Source organism: Puntigrus tetrazona, chromosome 10, assembly GCF_018831695.1.
Source record: "Puntigrus tetrazona isolate hp1 chromosome 10, ASM1883169v1, whole genome shotgun sequence".
NCBI lineage: Eukaryota > Metazoa > Chordata > Actinopteri > Cypriniformes > Cyprinidae > Puntigrus > Puntigrus tetrazona.
In genome coordinates, this window is record NC_056708.1 from 12722266 (window position 1) to 12748024 (window position 25759).

Here is a 25759-nt window from a genome sequence, read left to right on the forward strand (position 1 = left end):
CCAACAAGAACAGGCTCACACTGATTACACTGATTGGGCTGTACTGACTCGTTCATTCATTTGTTCACACTCATTCAGATTCATTCGATCTATAATGGCCCTATATACTGGCTCAAAATCTGATTACACTGCTTATACTGTTTAGTTTTTATCCACTAAATAGGCTCAGGAGAGTCATTCTTGAGTTTGACTGCAATGAAATCGACTCAACTGAGGAATTAGAGTTTACTCTCAGCGCTGTTCATTTTAAATTCAATAAAAAGAACCAGCTCATTCGTAAGGGAATTGGACTACACTAACTGCACTTTATGTTTCACGTTATAGATTTAACAGCGGTGTTGCATCACAACGCAAATAAGAAGTCCAAACCGTGCAAGAACCGGAATCGAATATTGCTTGGTTCCCGATCGTATCCTCGCAAGCCACATCTTACCACATTCCATAGAAACGACCACAGTAAGCCAGCCAAAAATCACTCACACACAAACATACACCGTCACCGAACAGTGATTAATGAGCGGACTCCGGTGTGTGTGTGAGATCATGCTGCCGTGTCTCTGGTTCACTGAGCACCAGGAATTCCTCAAGGGAATGTCCAGTCAAATATATTATAACAGAGCTACAGGGGGCAGGAAGAGAGTATGTGTGTGTGTGTGTGTGTGTATGTACATGTGAGGAAAAAGTGTGTTCGGGTAACAGGACAAAAAAAAGAGAGAAACGGAGAGGAAATGAGAATGGTTTTTATCACTATTGGAAAAGTGAAGGATTACAGTGAGACCTGGAGAAATGTTCACTCTCACTCTCACATGGCAGGATAACACTTACATTCACCCCACACCTCACAAAAAGTCCCACAAAACAAGGCACACCGCAAATGGATGAGTTTAGCTGGATATCGATGTCCCATATTGCTTGCCTGCCAAAAAAAAGTGCTAGCGCTCTGTCTCAGAACAGAGAGGAACCACTGACAAGAAAAATGGATCAATTAAAACGTTACTAAATAACCTGCCCATAAAATAATTTTAGTCATACTAATTATACAAATGTTACTTTAAAATCTTGATTTTAAGGTGTCTTTGTTACAGTGTAATTATACATTTGGCTTAGGGTTAGGGTTACTTATTTAATTAAATATATGCATTCAAGTTGTATAAAAAATAAACAAATAAATAAATAAAAATCTTTATTTATATTGTATTAAAAATATAACCGAAACATTTAAAATCTTAACATTGGTTTAAAAATAAAATCTAAATAAAGTTAATTAAATTAAAAAATATATATATACATATTTTGCCCAACAGGTTTTAGGGTGCCATTGAGCCAATTTCTTCCATATTATAAATCTGTTGAAAAACAACATCTACTATCCTTATCCTAATCCTTTTTAAAACAAGTTTGTGTTCGTCATTGTCCCATCTCAAACGCAGGGGGCCATCAGTAGCAGAGCTGTACGTTTCCTGTAAATGTTTGTGACGGGGCAAGACAACCGCAAGAACAAGCCTCCATGTTTCCACATTTGCTGAAACGTCCTTCTGAAGTATGATCTGGAATGTTACTCGATAAAAAAAGGCTTTTGATAATCGAACATGACAGTGACACAGATTCTCATTCGCTTTCCGTCTCCTCTCCCTCGCTGCACTGGAAAAAAAAAAAAAATGATCCAAGTTGTAAAGGTTATTTTTAAGAAAATAGTTTCAGTTTCTACATTTCTTGTTTAATTCAACGCGCTACTAGCCGTTTCTTCGTAATGGTTTGTGTACTTTACCAGAAATGCATACTTGAAGTAATAAATCCTACATCAATTTTTTTTCAGTATGTGTTTGTTACAAAGAAGGAGTGCGATATCATCAAGTACAGTAACTAAACAAGAGGAGAAGAGAGACGAGACGGGCATGTACGATTACAAAAAGCTCTTTTATGAGGCCGGATGTTTACATACACTTTGAGTGAGTGTATGTTTTGTGTGCGGCACCTCATAATCATTTCATGACCTCATATTAGCACACAATCTCTATGTTCTGTTTAACCGCTCTATGACAAAGTGAGGGTGTTCAGCCAAGACCTGACCACTCTACAGCAGACTCAACAGACTAACTAATGCAATCACTTCTGATTTATCACATACTCACAAACAGGAAATCAGTTTCACTCAACAGTACATCTAACATCTTTCGTTACAAAAAAATAAATCTTTAAATAGACTGTGGTTATATTGATCCTGTCCTCTGTATGACCTTTGACCTCTAGAAGCAGTCCTTAAAATACCAGCACAATAACACACTCAAATATTGTTTAATTACCATTAGCGCTAAAATCAGGAAGAAAAAAAAAAGAAAAAGCAATGAGTATTTATTTTTTGTCTTTATGATATTCAAATGTCTCATAGCATAGAAATGTTATAATTGTCACCGGTCTCAATATCGTGAAAAAACTAAAATAAAGCTCAGTAAAGACAATGAAAACAATAAATTGTTAAATAGGCTAAATAGGTTTAATAGGCTAAAAAAAACTACTGTAGAACGATTAAATAAAAAATCCTATGTGCATTGTATAAAGGAATCAAATGTATAAAAACACTGAAAATTCTTACCCGTGTACATAAAATAAAAGATGGGTATTGTGACACATACAAGTGTGTTTATTTAACCATTCCAGGTCTATAAAGTGCTAAAAATTAGATTCGATGCTCACATGCCCTAAATGATTTGGACTTAAGATGACTAAGTGATTTAAGAAGTCCTGCGTACATCAAAAGAGAAAAGTAACTTCAGAAGAGAAAAAAAAATCAGATTTGACATTAGATGGATGAATTGCTAACGATAAAAGAATATAGAAATCAAATTGGGTGAACTTTCATCAAAAAAAAAAAATGACACCATGTTATATAATGCAAGCACATTTCAACATATTTAAGTGTGACATAAGGGTCCAAATACTTTCAAGGCCACTGTAATTCATACAAGTTTGTTTAGTCCTGCTTTGCTCATTTTAAAATCATTTACAAGTGTTATTATGCGAAATAACATTCCACACGCACCAGCAATAGAAATGTTTGACTTATTAAGCAGTACAAAGTTCAGATGGATAGCATAATAAATAACTATAGCATACAGTAAAAAGTGTTCCCTTCCTGTTCTCCTGCCCTATTTCTGGTCTTAATTAAACAGCTGTGGGGGGGGGGATTGCACCTTGTTCTCTTACACCAGCTCATAAAGAAACTAAGACGACAGAGTAAGTGACCCACAAATTCCTTTTGGACCTTTTTAAGACACACGCATACTTTAAAAGCAAGGCGGAAAATGTCAGAATGGTTACAGCGAGGGCTATCGGCTGTGCCTGGACCATTAAAACAGCATTGCACGGCAGATGCTCAGTGTAATCGTTTCTATGATATTGGTAGTTACGGCTATGCATGATTTATACGGCAAGTGCTGCCATTAGCTGTGACAGTTTGGAGGCAGGTGTTTGTTTAAAAGCAGCTAGGTTGATTTATGACTCCCCACGCCCGAAACTGCATTAAAAACACTGTAGTTATGGGGAATGTTCTCTATTTCCCGGGCGAATGAATGAACAAGGGAACGCTGAAAGGTATGTTGCATATATGTGCGATCAAAAAAGGAGATAGAAGCAATAAGTGTGTGCGCCGGAAGGAACTGTGTGAAAACGTGCACGCAAGCGTGTTAATACATAACTATGGGCAATTCACAAATAGAGAAAGAATATGCACCAGCACGAAACAGCATCAAGACGACACGGTTTTGTACGTTTGGAGTATCAATTATTATATGTAAACAGGCAGGTCGGAACACATGTGCCGAAGCTTGTGGAGAGTATACATTAGCGCAGGTCATTTGGAGTAGCTGGGAAGATTTTCAACAGTTTCTGGACTTATTCAGGAACCGCTCCGACCACCCACCAAACGGCAGGCTGCTGCAGTATTCCCTTAACTCTCATCGAGAGCCAGTCGCACGCCAGACGGATGCAAAGAGCGAAACTTCATAATGAAGATAGGAGCTAGTCTGGAGAACTGTAGCAGGAGTATGAACATTCTCAGTCAAATACCTGAAGACCAAATGGAGACCTGAACAACAAATAAAAGTTGGATTTGAAAGTTGCGCTTGTCAGATTTTTCACCTCCAATGAAAATACAAAACTTATATGAAGATCAGGCATGCAAATATATAAATATTCTTACCATTAAAAACAATCAAATATTATATTCATATAAATGTATTAGCAAAATTAGCACTTTAACTCGAGCAATTCATCTTTCTAGTTTAACCGTGTTAAAAATATTTAATCCAATTAATGCAGGGGCAAAACTAGGGTTGGATCTAATCGCAATTAAAAAAAAAAAAAACATTTATTGACTGACAGAACTTAATCTAAGATTCAAATATTATTCATTAAAATCATTAAATTATTTTGTTATTGCATATTAAAATTGTAACTCAGCTAACGACTGGTATTCTATAAAATAGGTTGCGCTGGCCTTCTAAAAACAAAAGCATAACGAAAAACATCTTCCGGACTGGAAAACTACTTAATACCAACACCTAAGATCAAGATAATTTTTTAACAAACAAGATTGTTTACAATTTTAAGAAAAATAAACAGCAATCAAAATAAGCCATTTCAAATGCGGGGGCTTTCCAAGCATCATAAACGGGTATCCCAACATATGCAAGTTTAATCCGGCTACTCAAAACACACTCAAAGATGGAGACAATTTGGACCTGAAGATAATAACAAGAGCTGAATGATTTAAAGAACGATGGAAACATGGCACGATCCACAAATCGAGAACATTCAGATGATAGAGGGATAGAAATGAGCGAAAGACAGCCAGAGGAATGAGGTATTCAGCTGCTGGGTACAGCCTGGCTCCAGTCTTCTGTCTTTATGACGAGTGCTTTTATCAACTTTCAGCCCCATCAAACTGATTCTGGCAGAGCCGGACTTCATCCCAGAGGGCCAAATAACAGACTGACGAGTCTTTCCACTGTCTTCAGATGATATTAGCCCTTCAAGAAGTCATTACGTTATAAATCACACCGCTCACAAAATGCAATGGTTTGGTATTTCTCTAATTTCTTGACATGTCTGCAATTAGGAGTTGCTCATGACATGCATCCAGACAAGGAAGAACTGATCTGCGAGCCCTTCAAAGATGAAAATAAAACAACCAGCCAACCGTAAAAAGAAAGTACAGCCCATCTTAGCAGACATCATCAAACGGTCCTTTAATAATGTTCCTTTTCTTTGAGCTCAGGGCCACCCTCTCTGGTCTGGGAGCCCAAGCTGGCAACTCCTCAACTCATGGAGCGATGTGTCAATTCCTACTTCCATTTTTACGCTTGTCATAAAGTCCTTCTGAAAACGTGGACAGCGCCATCATACAGTTCCCAATAAAAGCCAATATGAGAGGGGGGCTTGAGTTTAACGGGACAATCTCTGGACTCCATCACCCAGAGTACATCTGGATCGCATCTCCAGGTCTCTGCGGCAATCAGCCATGCAGCGATGGGCTAGAAGTGAAGAAATGTGGGTGCAACGTGTTGTTAGAGTCCACTGGATTTCAAGAATGCATTCAGGGGGTCGAAAAAGAAATTTCCAAGATCGCAAAGAATGTTACGGAAAAAGAATAGTGCGTATTTTAGTGCTACATTAATAAAAAAGGATAGTAAATTAGTATATTGGAATGAAAAAGCTCCAAACCGCATCATTTGGTCACAGATGAGGCATCCCAGGTGGAGAAGGAAGGAAAGGAATCGCAGAACTGCACTACAAGATAGTGACCATAGCGCTGGGACACAGTCGCTCGGGGGTTAGGTGTGAGCTTAATGGTCTTCTAAGATTATGCATTCAATCCCATGTAGAGTTGACCCTAGACCCGGAGAGTTATTGAGAGCCAGTTCCTGTCTGTCCAATTAGTGCATTTTAAGTCACAGATCGAAGTTTTGGCTGAAGTTGTGGATGGGAAGAGCGTTAATAAGAAACAAAGAAGGTTGCACATCGAAAATTATGGTTTTATGGACGGAATGGGATTCGTCAGATTTCATTTATGAGACTGGTGGGGCGATGTTACAGCGAATGTTCAGGTTTAATGGACGAGCCCTGCACAACTTAAGCAGCTGTAAAATAAAGTAAATAAGAAAATGACTTCGAATGTGACTTTGGAATGTAGCCTGATTCTACAATTACAGCTAAGGTGACGCACAGTTCTACATAACCACACATGAAAAGGAAACATCGGCTCCGTTTCAAAACCTATTTGTAGGTATTGTTAGCATCCTAGCAAAAATGGAACTGGGACTTACTTGGATACATAAAGGAGGCAGCAACAAAATCATGTAAAAGCAACACTTAACACTTCAACATTACTTTTTCAAGCACAAACACACTATTATTGCACAGAATATTAATAAAATACAATTTAATAATTAATCATTTGTAAAAATGTAAAAAATAAATATCTTTATACATGAAATATAATCATATTTTATAATATATTTAACAAACATATTACATTTCTATCCACCTTGCCTGCTGTTTTTTCACTAGGCTTGTTGCAAGGCATTGGGAAGGACCTAAAGTGCCCTAAAACCAAATTTGGAGTGTCTAACCCACATATTTTAACACCACCAACAGTTAAAATTAACTGATTTCTAACTACCTAGTGTGAATGAATTTAATGCTGCCTTCGAATTAGTCTTAAATTAGTTTTCTCAGAGAGTAGCCTTATTTTGCTGCTTAAGATTCAGAACAATATTTGCAGTGAGAGTGCACATGATTCTTTAACGTGATTTCAAGGTAGTTAGTCCACTAGGGTTTGAAACGGAGCCATTATAATAACAAAAAATTACAAAATAGAAAAACAAGATGTCCAAATGCTTCACAGTTATGACACTGGGAATGAGGCCTGACCATTCTAGATCTCAATTTATGTACACAGTAGGCTGGAACTGCTAAGCTCTGAAGATAACATTATCATATCAGTAAGTGAATGCATAGAAAAACAAGTCACATTCTTAATAACATATCTCCAACATCTCATTAATCATGGATTGGTTAAGCTTGTCCTACAGAACTAGGTCAAAAGTGACTGAATGTCGCTGTACGTTTGTACATCAGTGACTATGACTAGTGATTACGGCCACAATTCTCACACTTCACACATCTTTATTCACAATCACTTTCCTGACAGCTTTATCATCATATGGATAAATCCTGGCCTGGGGTGGTCACATCGGTTCGATCTGTGTATACACACACTGGGTGATCGAATGAAGCCCTAAACAATTTGAGGGAGGTGAGGTCAGGGGTTGTTCCAGCTTATGGGCCACCTCACTGACACCTAGGAACAATCTAAAGAAGCAGAATTAAATTTATCGAAATATAGCAAGAAGAATAGACAGATAAACGAATTGAACAACAAAAAAACGATAGATAGGACTAGATGGATTAAACTATAGATAGGACAATAACTAGAACGACATACAGAATGACAGAACAATAGATAAAACGATAGATTGAACAACAGCTTGAATGAGAGAATGATAGCTAGAACGATAGATAGATAATAGATGGGCAGACAGACAATGAAAATAGATAGATGAGATTCCCTTAGACAGAATGGAATAAGTGAATGACAGACACAAAAAAAGACAACCACACAGACACTATCAATTCCATGCAAATTCACACTCATTATGAAATAAAAAGAAGTCTTCTATTCTGAATTCTGCACAGCCCTGCCTTGAGCGAGTGCCTGTAATAAGTGCACTTGAAGTCGCTTTGGATAAAAGCATCTGTTAAATGACTACTTACTTACTAGAGCTCCAAAACGACAACTTGATTGGCTCTGTCTGGCTGCAGACCACAGGCTACAAAGTAAAGTCATACAGTAAGTGCAGCTATGAAGACCTCCGGTGTATCTTCCCAAACTGAAGGAGATGAATGGACTGCCTAATCTGCAGCTCAGAGAACACCCACTACACAAACCCAAAGACCCAGCCACGACAGACAGAAACATGAAGGCCATGAGAGAGATAGAGAAGATGATTTAAACCGTATTTATCAAGCGTAAGCCTGACGCGATGTTAAACAACGACGCGCTGGGGCTGATTAGAGCTCATATTGCTGTAAGTTATGGTGTGTGGAGGTCACGGGGGTCACGGCAGGAGCGGGGATAATAGGATCTGGCTCGTGCGGAGTTAATTACGAGGGCCACATAGGTCCCTCTGTTCTCCTTCTCCTTGTAACTCATACCTTAATGAGCTTTGGAGTCTGACTTCTGAAGGGTTAGACCTTCATCTTCTCAGCGGCACCTGATTCATCTGCAAACACACATACATGGGGTCGTTTAAACAGCTGAGCTGCTTCACCCCCTGCTCAGCTGCTGCTAATGGCCGCCCCTCACACAAACAAGCGTCCATTCACAAACACACAGGCTGAGGGTCACCAAGAGTGTGTCCTGATTGTTGTTTGACTTTCATAACAGCGCTGTCTCCAGGGAGTCTCTGTGAGTGGCAGAGCGGGAGGTGGGCGGTCGAATGTACTGTCTGTGAACCTTGCGAAGGCTTGTCCTTCACTGGTGCTCCGCAGAAAGACGGCCTATTGAGTTACATTCATGCGGCTGAAAACTGCAGAACATCTACAGATCTAGACATCAGTGTGGAACGCAACAAATCGGGATGCTTGGTGGGGGACGTCTGCGCTAGACATAACTGAGAATAAGAAATGTGCAAGGCCTAATCTGAGCCAGCCGCAGCTAGGGATGCGGTTATTTCTGCTGCTGGAGGAATCGGTAGAAAAATCAGACAATATTTTGGGCTCTTTTTTAAATATTTGGTCTATGTAAAAGGAGTTGACGAGTAGCTAAGCATCACTTAAAGTGGCGACGCTAATCATTTAAAAAGGATAGATTAAAACGTTTCAATTGTTTACTCGACCCTCATGTTGTTTCAAACAAGTTTTTTCTTGTGTAGAACACACAAGATACTTTGAAAATTGTTTTCAGCAAATTAAGGTTTTGTGAAAAATGACTGAATACAGTAGCTAACAGGAGCTCAAGCTGCTTTAAAACTAGATTTATTGCAACATTATGTGTAGTTTAATGCAAACAACATACATTTGATTTAAATAAATGCTAAAATAACATTAAAATTATTAATTACTAATATTATTAAAAATATTATCTGCTTCAATGTGGGGTCGGTAAGATTTAAAAGAAAAAAAAGCAACTCAATGCTGCATTTATTTGATGAAAAACAGTACTAATGTTAAATATTACAAATGTGTCACAAAACTTGTTTTCTATTTGAATATATTTTTAAATATAATTTATTCCTGTGGTGACAAAGCTGAGTTTTTAACAGCATTACTTCAGTCTTTAGTTTCACATGATCCTTAATGAAATCATTCTAATATCCTGCTTTATTATTACTATAATAATATATATTATTCTTTGAATAACAGAAAGTTAAAAAAGAAGGACATTTATTTTAAAACTTAAATGCCTTGTCTTACTGTAATTTTTGACAAATTTAATGCACCCATGCTGAATAAAAATGTACATTTCTTAAAAAAGTATACATATATTATTTTTATCATTTACTTTTTAGTGGTGCACTGCATCTTTTTAAGTGTGTCCCAATCAAATCACCAGAAATAGTTCATGGTGCTAGTAATGCCAACACCATGGTTTCAGTTTCCAAGGAATGCATGAACTGATAAAAACCATACATTGAAATGCATGGATAAAAATATCTGCCAAACGCTTTCAGAACAAATAAAAATCCCAATCCACGTTGAAAAATCAATTAAGACACGCAATTATTGTGTTTTCTGAGTCATTTCCGAGCACTTGTCCATCACAGAGCTGGCACGATCCAGGATTTTTCTTTCTGCCCCCCCCCTCTCTCTTACCTCTCCATCTTCTTCCTCCTCATTTACAAACTGTTAAAATCAGCCATTAATCCTACATCAAAAGCGGAGAAAGGCATCTCGACCCCGTCATTCAAAAGGGGGCCCATCTGATTATAACAATCCAATTTTATTGCGAGTTTCATTAAGGGGCTTTTCGCCATGTGCGGAATGCAGGAATGTGATACCTCTCTGGGCATGTGCACCGCAGACATGTAATCAGCACACACCAGCAGCCTCGTTTCTTGGATCGCTTCTGCTTAGTTACGGCACCAAAACACAGAAAAACAATAATTTGAATGAGGTAGCCGGCGCTGTAATTGCAGTGCCCACACATTCTGACATTAAAATGCCAGGGTCTTCGGACCCCACAGGCCAAACCTGAAGAGTGTGCATCCGTCTCCATCGCAACCACAGCATAGCATGCACACAAAAAAATCAAATTACAAGCATCTCAACACACGGTAGGGCAACATCACACCCTGAGGATGCAATTTAACATGAAACTATGAAGATTAGGGGAAATAACTGGCACGTTCATGGCACACCAGGCACACGTGTTGTGAAAGAATCCAATTAGATGATGAAATGTTACTCTAGCTGATAGAGCTATAAGCATAGGACGGATGTCGAAGGTAAACTTGTTTACAAACAGATTTGGAGGAATAGAACGATTCTTAGCAGTAGTAGTGCACTCAATATTGCTGTCTCCAAATAACAACAATGCACCTGTAAAGGCCTGATCACACAAAGCGCGATAACTATAAAGATAACGATAAAAATATGGTTCAAATAGCAGAGTTCACGCCACAACTATAAAAATGAGGTCACAGAGAAACGATATTGTTGGGATAACTTTCAGAACGATTGTTGCCAGCTCGTGAACGATACAAGTATCGACAGCCAATCGGAATCCACTCTGAATCAAATTTAAAGCATCAGATGAGAATAAACAGATGATTAGCATGCAATACCGTTCTCTTGTGTGGACGCTAATATCGTTATCTTTATAGTTATCATCCTTGGTGTGAACAGGCGTTAAGGTTTACAAAAATTTCATTTCAAAAAGTATTTAAGAATGATTTATTAAGTAAATAAAATCTTTACCATTAACAAAAGAATGAATTTCTGCCAAGTAACAAAAAATAAATACATAAAAAAGGTGTGATTGTACTTTTCTCATCTCTCACAATTCAAGCTTTTTTCTTGCTATTCTGAGGAGATTAAATTGCAACTGCAAGATGATAATTTCCAGGTCTGAGAAGTAAAGTCTGAAAATGCGACGTCATTTAATAAATATAGAAACTACACATTTGTAACTGCAAGAAAAAAAGTTCACATTTTGATATAAAAATATGTGGTTACCTTTTTAATTTTGTGGCATGAAAAAAAAATGTACAAGATATAAAAATCTGAATTCTGGTGAAAAAGAAGATTTAAAAAAAATGTAAACTTTGAATCTTGCAATTCAGGTTTTTTTTCTCAGAATAGTGTGCAAAAAGGTCAAAATGTACAACATTCAATAAAAATAAAAATATATATATATATATATATATATATATATATCAATCATGCAGTTTTGGCAAAATGTCAATTAGTAAGATAAACAAAAAGGCTCAAAACGCAACCTTAAAACACCAATGAGACCCTCTTTCTATGATGTTATTTATCTCCCATGCTGCAGCAGACATGGCAATCTACTGAGAGGGAGGATGAGATAAAAAAGATGAAAGGAAAGAGGGTTAAAGAAAAATAGATGAAAGGGAGGCAAGGTGGGCACATGAAAGTCGGAACCCCGCGGCGTTTAAGTAGCGTTTAATCCAAAAAGGGCCTTAAACCACCCCTGAACACGCATACTGAACCAGACAGGTGGACAAATTACACACGCATAAACCACAGGTGCAAAAAGATGCATAAATATTCCTCTGTGTAAAGGGAAGAAAGTCTTTAGCGCATAATGCATGAGATAAATCAATGGCTTTGCTCTTGTTGCTTTTCTACTGTCGACTATTAGTACTAATAAAAAAACAAAGTTCAATTAATTACTAAGCAATAGAAGTGAAAGGAATCTGAAAATCCTTCTTACTCTCTCTCCTTCTCTGAGAGTTTGTCAGTGATGGTGTCTTTGATGGAGGAGCGGGAACCCTTGTGGATGACTGGATACCTGAGCGGAACCTGCAGGAAGTTCGATATCATCAGCACCAGGTGTGACGTATAACCCAGAGCCACCGCAACACTCCCATCATCCCTTGCTGCAGCAAACACAGGAAAACAAAGAAAATTAAACGGCACATAAAACATAAATAAGACAGGTGAATCTCAAAGAAAGCTCTTGGTCATATTTAATCACCGAAAATCAAAAATGAAAGAAACATTTGAAAACAATAAAAGTGAAACCTATTTTTAAGATTACAAATTTATTTTCGTTTTCATGACGAACACATTTCCATCTCGAATTCCTCTCAATAAAAAAAAAAATAAATTATATTTATAACACACTTAAAACACATTAATTAATTTCAGCTCAAATAATATTTTTAAAAATATATTCTAATTATAAAAACAATAATATAGTGTAAAAATTGTATACAAAATGTATTAATGCAAGGAATTACAATGCTAAATACTAAATGGCTTTATATATATATAATTATACATAATATTATTAATACAGACTGCAATCACTTATATAATTGTTACAAATGAATTCTGAATATTTAATATTAAAATATTAATAATTGTATAGTGACTAAATTATATTTACATACAATAATAAGTAATATACAATTTGACAAACATGTTTGATGTTTAAAACAACACAATGCAATTGTATTAGTAATGAAAAATGGTTCTTCATTATTTATACAAGGCTACAACCTCTTTCATTTGAGGTCAAGATTTGTGCATTCTGTTTTAAAGGATGAGTCAGAACAATTTAAAGTTAATTCACTCCAATCTGAGGTTATAAATCATTTAAGCTGATGGAAGCTGATGAAAGCCATTCATTTTGTTGAGTCTCCTTAGGGCCCTTGAGTTATAAGGAGCCGCATACTAACCTAATATCGTGCAAAACTTCAGTTCACCCCAGCGATGCCCTTTCCTGATGGGGTCAAAGGCATCACCAGAGGCTAAAAGCTACTCGAAAAAAAAACAAGGACTGGCTAATTCTAGTGTTCAGTCTTTAAATATGTATAATCACACTTCGACGTGTGCATTTCCTAAATAATTATATGCCATCTAAATCACTCTGATGGCCCCATTACTGTCTAAACAGCAATGTTTCAGGGCATTTCTACCAAAATCAAACAAAAAACCCAAATGCCAAGCAAAAAATATTTGGTTGCTGAGCAACAGGAAGGATAAGGGGTCAACCGGTTATTATGAGTTGTGAAAAAAAAAAAAATGCAAAAAGCTTTTCTTGCTCTTAAAAGTAGCCATAAAAACTTAAAAACATGCATCCAAACTACATTTCCCAGACATCCCTGCAACTACACATGCTTCATTCTACTCACTAAGTTTCAGCTTACAGAAGGCTTCCAGACTAGAACAGCCACATATTTCCAAATGAAGAAAATAAGCTGTGGACACAGACCATATCACTTATGGAAAGCTGTGTGAGATTTATTTAGTATAATAAGTTGTATATGCATAAGAATCGGCCGCTCTTTCAAGCAATAGCCACATATGTGAAAGACTGCATATGCATGTATGGGAATATGCGTGTCGTTGAGTGCGCGGTTCAACCTGGCTTCCATTAACCTCTCTGTTCTTTTGAAGTCATGCCTCTCCTGCCTGAAAAAAGCCAAACCTGATTCCCTGCGACACATACAGTGCTGCCTAAAGGACACATGGGAAATGAGATGAATAACTCTCCCCACAGCCAGCACAACAAAGGACATCACTTGTACCCATCACACACAATTCATTCTCCTTATTAAAAACCCCAAAAGCCTAACTTTAGGGAACTGGGAGACGAATACCCTAATAAAATCCTTTTCTCTTATATAATGTGAGAAGTCAGAAGGTCCGACCACGGCTCTTGCTGTGTGAATAACTGACTGGAGTGATCTCACTCGTAACCACAAGCTGAAGGGCTCCATGGACACAGGGCTCCATTGATCAGAACAGAGGAGGATGATTGATTGATGGCCCAGAGCCTGTGATCCACAGCCAGACTGAAGAAACCCAGAAATCAAGGGAATTGCAGTCAGTGAAGCAGAACTGACTGGGGATTCAAGAGCTCCTCTGCAGATGAGTTTACTCTTACTGTATCTCATTCTGATCTGATTTAATTCAGAGAGTGACGGTGGACCAAGAGAAATGTACAATAACCAATACAGAGAACTCAGGCTTTTTAATGCAGACATATACTGTATATGTGACATATATTGAATGCATAATCTATATCTATATATAACATAGAAACATAACACACGTGTGTGTTTGTGTAAAAAATACACATTACAACAAAATTAATCATTTTTATATATACATATATACACACACACACACACACACACACACACAAGTACAACACTTAATAAAACACAACAAAAATACTAAAAATGTTATACTAAAAATTAAATCTTAAATCTTAACAGCAACTTTTTTACATGCCCAAAGAACAAACAGTGCGGCGTCAGTTTAATATTTAGTTTAAGAATTTCACAACACTACATTAGAGAACATTTGTTTTTTTATTTTATGTAAAGTTGACTAACTTTGGGACTGACTCAAGAGAAAGCAAGCATTGATCAATTAATTGGTTAATTAATAAATCAGCCTGTCACAACTACAGAAACGTTCACTGTGTATATTTACTTGCCAAACTTACCTTGAAAGTCTTCAGAATTGGGCAGTTTGACACCGCATATCACATAATCATTCTGATTGTTCTGCAAAAAGAAGAAGAAAACGACAGAAGGGCAGTCGTGAGCACAGCATTCTGAAACCAGCATGAACAGCCGATTAATCAAATCCTTTATGCAACAACTGAGAAAGCTTGGCAGAGGATAGTTTGGTCTGAATGTGGTTTTCTGCTCATTTTCAGTGGCTTTATTCTGTAAACTGATTTGACTGGCAGTGGGACTCTGCGGGTACCAGTCAATGTACGCACTGAACAGTAGTTCTAGGTCATACTGAGATGGTGGGAAACCAAAACTTGTTAACAGCCAGTAACACCAGAGTCTGCTAAGACCCTGACCTCTAACATTCCCAGCAAGCCACACGCTCCAGTCATCAGCACAAAACAAGAAAGACAGGAAGCTGCACTATAAGTGTTTCTGTTGAGCGTGTTTTAGTGTTATGTTGTTTGTGTGTGAAGTTAAACACTCACCACATCAATGGGATAAATGTAGGACAGCTCTGATATAAGCTGACGACAGCGGAAGGTGAGCTGGGCGTTGGATTTCAGAAACAGCTCTCTGTTGAAGAACAAACACCACCATATATTCACATTAATCGTAATCAAAAATTGTTATTATATAAAGTTTATTTATACATTATTTAATAATTATACAGCTAATGCATACCTATATGTCTGTTTATAATATTATTATTTATATTAATCTTTATTTCTTGGTTGCTATACATTGATATATTATTAGTATTGTAGTATACTATTATTATTATTGTTGTTCTTATTTGAATTAATAATAATTCAAATAAAAACAGTTACAACACCATTTTTATTATTAATCTATTTTTAGGTTGATAATTACTGATATAGAATTAGTATTATAGTATATTAATCATAAATGGAAATAATAACAATAACAAATTATTATAGTTACTAATAAAAATTATATTTCACCTCTTTATTTTTATTTAGTTCTAGATTTATATTTTTATTATTGCACTAATAAATATTTAATTAATACTAACTTTTTACTAACTATTAAAGGACATTAATAAATATTATTAACAATTCCTATTAATATTTTTATTATAAAAAATGAATACACATGACTTGTGTAAATATATTAATGAAACAGTTGGTTAAAAAAGTGGCTTTTGAAAAAAGTTTCAGCAGTATTTGTGAAATTGACACACGTTTTGGTTTTCAGAGAATAAAGAAAATGAAGAGGAAAGAGAAGCAGTATTAATTGCAATGTTTATATTGGCTTTAGGAAGTTCACTTCGCTAATGATGCTCTGAATCATCTCTCTAGTAATGGTAAGAACTAATTATCATAACTGCCAAATTACAATGAACTTCCTCCTCTCTGACCCCATCCTCCTGTGGTACAACCAACCCTAATCAGGACACATCTGTCAAGAATGGGACACACCATTACCTCAGGGGGGACGGGCACAGCTAGAACAAGACCTGTCTAGGTGAGGTGCAAAGGGTTGAAAAAATGTTTACTTTTCATGTTCAGCTTTCAGCTACTGGGTCTGTGACTTGAGAAAGATGAAGAGTAATGATAGAGGATAATGTGGTATTCATTTACAGCCATGAAAAAGAGGCAGGAAGGAAGTAATGATGAGGTATGAGGTATACCTTCCTCACTGGACTATAGCTTACATGTGGGTCCACCAGGCCTGCTCTACACCACCCAAAATCCGGTAAAAACATTTCTATCCAACCACTGTTAAACTGTGAACATAACTTGATCTGTCTTTACTGGAAGTGGGTCTCCAATGTGCCAAAAACAGCATGAGATGCAAATCAACGCCCAGACACATCTGTCTAAATGTGTGTGTCGGTAGTAGGCAATACTTTAAGGGGAATAAATGCAAAGTTGCGTTTATATATTAAAAAATAAACTACCAGTAAAAGGTTAGGAATAATTAAGACTTTTATAGTAAGAAAATTAAGAATGTTTTTTAAAAGAAATTTCTTATGGTCAAGTAAAATACAGAAAAATACTGTAAAAAAACAAAAATACTGAAATATTATTACAATTTAAAATGACTGTTTTCTATGTTAGTATATTTTAAATTATAATTTATTCCTGTATTTCAAACCTACATTTTCAGCAGCATTACTCTAGTATTCAGTGTCTCATAATCCTCCAGAAATCATTTTAATCTGTTGATTTGCTAACTCAAAGGCATTTTTCAGTTATTTTTAATAGAAGTATGCAAAAATAAGCAGTTGTGCTGCTTCATATTTTTAGTGGAATCCATGATACACTGTCATTTATAAGTTTGGGGTAAGTAAAATAATTAAATAATGTTTGTTTTCAGCAAGAATGCAACTTTCAAACTCTTGGCTAATATAAACAAATATTTTACATAAATATATGAAAAATATTATATATATATATATCAGTTGCTGACAAAAAAGCCTTGGTGATCATGTGAATGATGATAATTCAAAACTGGATTATATCTTTTGCTGATCCCATTTCCCCTTTCTGACTGTTTTTTAAAAAAGTGAAGTGGACAAAAATAACAAATAATAGCAATGTTTATTGCAGCATTACCCGAGGCCTGACATCTGTACTTCAAACAAGAGTTTGAAGAACACCACCAGTCGTACGAAAGCATTATTTCAGAGGTCAGCCCACTGTGTGTGACCCTTTGGGTCGCGTCAAACCCATGAGAGCTGGCACGCCATAATCTGCTTAATGTCACATGATGCAATTCAAGTGAGTAGGAAAATGCAAATACATCCACCATGCCTTCATTCTGCTCGAGTTGACCATCTAATCTCCCAAAGTGCTTCCAAAAAAAAAAAAAAAAAAAAAAAATGACAGAACGAAAAAGTACCCCATTCTGCGGCCCATCACGGTAATGTCTGACAGATGTGAGACCACTGGACCGGAGGGTAGAGAACGTGGGATGAAAAAGAGAAAAGAAAGGGACGGATAATTGCAGGTTGCCAATCACTCACCTTTTGGCAGTGCATTCCTTCTGTAACTCCGTTAAAGACTTGCGCTCAGACTCCAGGCCCTGATGCTTGGTAGATGACGCCTCCTCTGAGGAGATGAAGAGAGACAGGTGGAGAGAATAAAAGAGAGAGAAAAGACTGGAATGAATTGAATGAACAGGTAGTCTCATGTGTTTGTACAGGTGGGTAGGTGTGTCTCATTTTGATGGCAGTCTATTAAATTGCACTGTCATAAAACACAGTCTTTCATCATTATAAAAACATTTCCTCTACAGGCAACATAAAACTAATTGAGATTCAAAAAAATGCTTGTAGGGTTTCTTTTTACATAAATATAACGGTTCTGAATTATAATAAAAAGACGAGACCCTGTAATCAAAACACTCCTGACTAGAAATTTGGATAACGGCGCAGGATAAGACACGCTTAGATTACAAAAAGTCTGACAGAATTTAATGATGAAATTGTGAAACTCCACAATCGTAAATATTCTGGTAAACTGTTATTGTACTTGAGTACACTACTTGAACTATGAACTTTCTTGAACTGCTATGACCTTGTGAACTTTTAAAAATACAATTTGAATATTCTTATTTACAAGTAAAATATTTCAAATTTTTGTATTTCACCACAATCATGGTACACTAATCGAGTACACTAAACACACTTTGAAGTGGTTTGAGTGTAATTGTTCTATTTTTCAGATTAATTGTTGATTCAGATTTAAAATTATTGTCATGATTTTTCATTAAGAATAACAATAAAACAATGAATTCTAAACATAAAAGGTATTTGAAAAGTAGAAAATATAAGTTAAAGCATGGAAAACTACAATGTGTGGGTGTTTGATTTTTATTACACATTTATCCATTTCCTGAAATGAAATACACACTTTGAAACAGTGCTCCAAAATTACAAAATAATATTGTCTCGAACTGCTGCTCTGTTCAGAAATCTAGTATGTTTGTGTACATTCAAGGAAAACAGAACAGTAAATCTCCATCTGATTGCTGGAAAGAGATACACTCCGCACAGATTAACTGGCTCTAAGGGATTTGCTGATGGTGTTCAAAAGACATTTTCTAACCTAGCCTGCATGGCCACATAACCCTCATGTGATCAAAGCATCAGCCAGGAGCGTGTATGAGTGTGTGTGAGAGTTAGCGGCTGTGGAATGCATGTGTCGGCCCCACTTCTATGCAATACTGTTGTGGTCCATTATTTCAGACATAATATCCACAGAAAAGGGGAAAAGAGAGAAAGAGACAGAAAGCAAGAAATGAAGAGCAGAGGAATTCCCTCTACAAACAGATCAAAAGAAGGATAGGCTGAAATTGTGGTATACCTCAGGTCTTTGTATTAGGACCAATAAATATACAGTGCATACAGTATATATTCACACAAATACACATATATGTGGTATATAAATGTGGACAAGATTGCATAAAGATTCTTTTTTTTTTTCCCAAGGACGAAAGTCATACGGGTTCGGAATGTCATGAGGGAGCGCAAACGATGACAATTTTCATTTTTGGGTTCGCAATTCCTTTAAAGAGTTGATTCGCGTCTGTTCTTTTCCACATAAAATAAGACGATGAAGGAAGATGAGTGTGGAAAGAGAAAAATCAAAGCAGACGGTCTATTTTTTTTTTTTTTTTTTTTAAGGGGGCAAAATTGCTTTGTTCTGCCCCGCACTTGTAAAAACAGAGAGCGTCTGCTTTATAATACGCCTCACATTCTCTTCTCTTTTACTGCTCTGTGGGATCTCTCTGTCCTAAAGCAAAGCTTGGCGGGACATCCTGGACCCTGGTGCTGTCTTTCTGAAGACATGGGAGGTGTGAACCAGGGAAATTGGAAGAGAGATCATTGTCGCTGGAGCAAAGCGGTCCCATATGCAAAGCCTTGAACTTCTCATTAGGACGAGACAGCAGGAAAAAGAAAAAGGGCCAGAGGCAGAGGGAAAGACTGAAAGGACTAAATGCTTTTGTTCTCTACTTGTTCTCTTTAAACGATCCCCTATGACAACTCTGTTTTAGTAATATCGTCTCTCTTAGCCATCACAGTTGTCAGCACCAGGTTAAGGCCCCTTTCGCCGCCTACACCTTTCCTAAAGGCTACTGGCAGGAAGTCATCTGCATTTGCTCTGGAGAAACAACAGCCGAGGTTAAAGGGATTGTTCACTCAATAACACAAAAGTCTGTCATCATTTACTCACCCTCAATTTTTTTTTCCAGTTCTGAAACACAAAGAGACATCTTGAAGTGGCTGTTTTTATCCATACAATTAACGTTAATATGGACCAAAACAACACTGGACTACAGGTTTTCATTATGTTAAAAATGAAACCTTCTACCTATCTTCCACATGAACAACTGATTTCTTTAATAAAATTAAAGCTAAAAATATTTGCTAATGAGATGAAAACTAAACCTCAGAAAACCAGTGCAAACAGGTGTTCTTATGACCAAAAGGACTAGTAAACGTGTGTCCCCTAGCACTTTTTTACCAATTCTTTAAATTTTCCTCTTCGTTTGTGGAGTGCTTTCACATCTGACGTTTACAGGCCCTCGGTCCCGAGCGCAACTACCGATCATAACAACGTCAAATCGCTTTTACGGGCATAATTTACAACATGTGCACGGACGTGACGAGAAATTAGAGCGAGGGAAATGGTGACAGAAGGCTTGACCCTGCAAAGCTTTATTCTGTGCTTCAATGGAAACGAGGAAGCGCTCCGTGACCAGAACCGGCGGGGGAGTGCGAGAGCGCATGACTGCAGCTTTGTACATTAAACAGAGATGAGACGTGGTTACACTTAAGTCATTTTGTGCAATTTCTGGCAATCTCCCTTTGTAAGTGGGATAAACTACGGTAGTTTGGGAAGGAGGCTTTCATGCTGTTTCTAGGAGTGCTGGTCCGGTTAGCATCACAGCAAATAAGTGGTGACTGACAATAGCTTAAAGGACTATTAGTGTTTAAATAAAATTTAGGTGTGGGGCATTTGTTAGCAGGAATAGGAAAGGCAAGCTTTAAATAAGAGGGACATGACAGGAAATAAAAAAAGTCTCCTGTTTCTTTCAAATCACTCCCTGAAGAGAGCACTTTTCTCACTTTTCTTATAATTATAAATCTATAATAATAACAACCCACTAAACATCTTTTACTGATAAGATGTTTGCAAAGAATGGGAATTTTAATACATTGTCTGGTAACACTAAATAGAAAAACCTTACGCGTCAACAATTGCAAAGTCCTTACCGTATGATAGTGACTAATTTTATGGACACAAAAGAAAAATCTTGCAAAGCAATATAGTAAAACTATTTAACACAAACACATCCAATATCTCTAGCTATTTTTTGGAAATATTCTATCAAATCAATGCATTAACTAAACTAAACTAAATCAACACTGAATGTCTGAATGCCATCATCTTTTCCTCCTACTCCAGTTCAAATAATGTTTTCCTTCAGCTCTTAAAAAGTCTCTTCCTGTGTGTGAATGTGCCGCTCCCTTCAGCTCCAGTCAGGACAGGCTTCTCTCGAAAGAGACTGTTGGGCAGACGTCATCCATCTAGAACAGACCTTTCCCTGAACCCCAAATCTGTTGTTTGTTTCTACACACTAGGAGGTCATGAACACAAAGCATTGTGGGATGGCAAGTGCCAGGCCACTCCATCATTATGGTTGTGCAAGCGTGCGTATATGTGTTCTTTATGAACCCGCAGTATGCAGCCCAGCCCTCTAGTCAAACACCAGCGACCACATCAATCAAACTCACCTCTTCGTACCTCCCGCCCATGCACAGCATTTAGCAAATAAAAAGAGCGGGACTCTGAAATCAAACATGAATGGCAGGACGCTGTGACGAATGGGGCGGTAAGGAACTTTAGCTGTGGATAAACTCTGTATGTTCAATGTCCGCCTGCACAGTCTGAATCTTTGATGGAAGCAGTGTAAAGTAACAGAAAAGAATAATGAGACCACTAAATCACAACAAACATGGGTGGTGGTGGTCTGGACGGGCAAAACTCCAGAAGTGCTATTTTGCTACAAGAGGATTTATCATTACAGAAAAATTACGAAATATGACTAACAACATGGTTGTTAGTCACGTAATAGGCATGTGCATAATGTTTGGCCAAAAAATGGCCCGATTCAGTCATGATATACGTCATCTGACTGGGCAGTACCACACAAATTCAAATCCTTGAAAGAGAATACAAAGTGTTCTGAAAATGGAATATCAAAATTCCTTTTTATAGAAGACGATAGTGCTGTCAGACGATTTTTTTATGAATATCTGCATGCATGTGTGTGTACTTATATATATTCATAATAAATATACACACACATATATATTATGTAAACAAAAGCTTTTATTTTGGATGTGATTAACTGCGATTAATAGCTCGACAGCACTAAAGACGTGCGAAGGAATGTCAGATTCCCAACATGATTGCAAAACCTCATCTGAACACAGCAAACTAAACAACTTTAGCACATTTAGCGAATCATTGAGTCAAAAATCCTTTTGGCTACGTTTGCTGCACCAGGTGTGTGAAACATGGCAAATGATCTTCATTGTAATCCTTCATTATAATCATTCACCTGCTAAACAGGTGCTTACAATGTTTGTACAAAGTGCTGTTTGTGTTGGGTTATTTTACATCAGTTTTTGGGTTTTTTGGGTTGGTTTATACAAATATCAACTTGAACGATATGATAAATGATTGAATACAAAACTAGAAAATCAAATATGCTCCGAATGGCTGCAATTTTGCTGCTTCCTTCAACTTTTTAAGTTTAAGTGAGAACATTAAAAATGTTTGATGCTGGACTCCGATCTGGCTTGCTCAATTCAAGGCATGGAAATGCATTTACATGAGAATGTGGAGAGCCGAGCGTTTATAGATCTGGAAATACATTTTCCATACGGTCCTCCGAAGTACTGGATCACGCATGAAGTTACATCAGTGAAAAATAAGATGAAGAGTTTCACAACACATCCAGTCTGACACACAGTTTTGGAAGAGAATGTTGCCTGATTGCAGATGTATGGGGATGTGAACCACTGGTGTATAGTAGCATAAAGAAAGAAAAGACATTTGAAATCGTGTGATGATTTTTTTTTTAACTCAAGTAGAACAGATCTCTTGTTACTTGGATGGTTTGATGAATTTGGTTACCTTTCTTTACAAGCTGCACTCTCTCTTTCTGCATCATGTCCATTTCTCTCGCCAACGCCTTTCTCTGTCTCTCCAACTCGCACCTCAGAATCCCGATACGAAGCTGCATACACTCTCTCTCTTTTTTCTGGGGACAGAGACAACATAATGGTGGATCATTTTGTGTTACTAAAGAAAACTTATTTCCAATAAATAAAAAAAAAATAACCAATTCCAAATATATATACACACACATGTGTGTGTTTGTCATATCAGACATTAATATATAAGAAAAAGGTTTCTTTTATGATTTTTGTCATCGTCTTGTAAAATACTTTGGAAAGAAAACACATGCCAGAAACATTCACATTAATGTAATATAAAAGCAAGGGAAGTTTTTTTTTTTAAGCAGATTACGGCAGACATCAGTGCCAGATCTTCCCTCAGCTTCTCCAGCACCCAGCGCAGATGAGTCCACGGCAGATCTATCTAATCTACATCTACAGCCCTGCGGCTTTCGGGACTGTTAGTGAGCCAAGTGCACTAATGAGGACCAGCGATCTGACGAGGGTGAAAGTGGGATCTAGAACAGATAGGAGAAGAAAGAAAAGAGCGAGAGGAGAGATAACACAGCGTGTCTTTAAACTCTATGATTGGTGGTGGTGATCCCTATCATAACCAGAACTGCAGAGTGTAATGCAGAGCAGGATGGAGGAACATCTCCAAATGTTGGATCCTCATGGCCTCCAGGGTCTAGCAGATGTATATTAACAATAAACAAACACTCAAACATGATGCGGTTTCAAAAAACCAAAGCAAGGGAATCAGTTTGACGTCTTTATCTACAGAGTGCACCACAGGGTGTTAGGGGAATGGAGTGGAAGTGAAGCAATGAAATCTCCAGGATCTACTGGATCTTGTATACTTGAACTTGGCAGCTGAGGAAGTGTCAATCAAAGAGACTGAGATAGTGGCGCTATCTTCAGATAGCTTGAGCCCTTAGACGGTGGGAAAAGACCTAGATCTTGCGTGTTTACTATCAACACCACTGGCACGACAGACGTATGACATTTCACACATAGCTAAACATTTCAAAAATGCACATGCAGATTTTTTCACAGGAAAACCTTGGGATTGATACAGATTGATACTGAAGAATTTTTTTTTTTTTTGCACATTGTTGCTTTTAAAATTGTCAAAAATGATATATATATATATATATATATATATATATATATATATATATATATATATATGCATTACAACATTATTATTGAAATTTTTTCACTTTGATATTCTTAAGATTACATTTAGTAGTTATTTAATTATTATGACAGTAAAGGTTATGGGGTCGCCTAATTATCAACGCTGATATTAGGCAGTTTTATGGGATTTTATCGGGATAGGTCTTTTCAGAACCTAATAATTTTTAAATAATTAAAAAGGATTTTGTAGAGCCTTTGTTATGTCCTAATTTTGACATTAAAATGTTTCATCAGACATACAATTCAGACATTCAAAATATCGGTTATTGGTCTACTTCATCTGTAATTATTCGTTATCGGCCCTAAAAACACATACCAGTCAACCTTCAGTATAGGCAATATATATATATATATATATATATATATATATATATATATATATATATATATATATATATATATATATATATATATATATATAAAAATAATAAGTATATTGTATGAACAAAAATAAAAGACAAAAGAAAAATATTAAAGTTAGCAAAGAAAAAAAAAAAGTTGAAGTCTAATTAAATACAAAAATCCAAAGATTGGTTGTACACTAGCATAAAGATTATCTTCAAAGCTAGCACACATGGACTAAAAGCCACAAACCTTTAAGGCATGAAACTCACATCCTCTCACACACTAAAATCACAGTGCTCTAATCGGCAGTAATGAGAAAATACAGAATAATTAAATTAGCATAGCAATAACCGGTACAGTGTAGCGAGCGTGCATGGGCTGATTGATTGCCTGAAGTGCCCTAATAGGCTCAAAACTGACCTGAGGCCAGGGAGAAGTGACAACATGGCTGTTTCAGCGGTGAACGCTCTGATCTGTAATCAGCTGCGCATAACCTCAAGCCTGAAGGAAAACTGAAAACAGATTTTTGCTCATTAAGCGCAGTAACTGATACATTTCACAGGAATTTCAGACCCTCGCTGACCTTTCGTGCGGTCCAGGTAGCGCTCATGTGATTGAGGGAGAGTGTCAGCTATTAGTGTAAACGTATCCTGAAATTTGACATGCGGAGAGGTCCACAAACTTGCCAACTCATTCTTGGAAAGGAAGATGACTTCACAGTCATTCACAGAGACTTGACGAACCAGCTAAAAAAGACGTGTGATAATATTCCCAACATATGTAGGCTTCAGAAGCTTTTTACAGTCTTTGGATGGATATTGTAAGGGATATTGCAACACAAATTAACTTGTAATTATTGTATGTCGTATCGTGTTTGCTGTGCTTTTGTGTGTTGATATGCTTCTCCACAACTCCACGATCATTTTGGTTTGAGCAACAGCGAGAGGAAAAGAGCGAGGTGACTCATTATTTGCTTTGGCCAACCCAAAAACAAAACAAAAAAAACCTGGAACAAAAAAGGCTCATATGGTAAAGAAAGTTTGAAAACAGAATGGCAAAACTCCAGAGAAAATGACAGACCACCAAGATACTAGGACAGCAGAGATCAATCGAAGGTCCTTTGGACATCTCACCCTCTGAGAAAACAGCATTTCAACAGGTGGAGAGGCCGCCGCTACACAAACACGAAGCACTTAAACATCAAAGCCAGATGGAG

At 36.9% G+C, this 25759-nt stretch overlaps 1 protein-coding gene across 3 annotated transcripts in view; it reads right to left on the reverse strand.

The window, feature by feature from the left end:
- Positions 1-25759, reverse strand: part of uvrag (UV radiation resistance associated gene) — a 90428-nt gene that overhangs the window by 43276 nt on the left and 21393 nt on the right. For all 3 annotated transcript variants that reach the window (XM_043250581.1, XM_043250579.1, XM_043250580.1), the window contains exons 8-12: positions 22955-23081; positions 17770-17854; positions 15266-15353; positions 14765-14825; positions 12017-12182 (exon numbers count right to left, since the gene is read on the reverse strand). In XM_043250581.1, coding sequence (XP_043106516.1) covers positions 12017-12182; positions 14765-14825; positions 15266-15353; positions 17770-17854; positions 22955-23081 — 527 coding nt within the window. The remainder of the gene's footprint in view (positions 1-12016; positions 12183-14764; positions 14826-15265; positions 15354-17769; positions 17855-22954; positions 23082-25759) is intronic.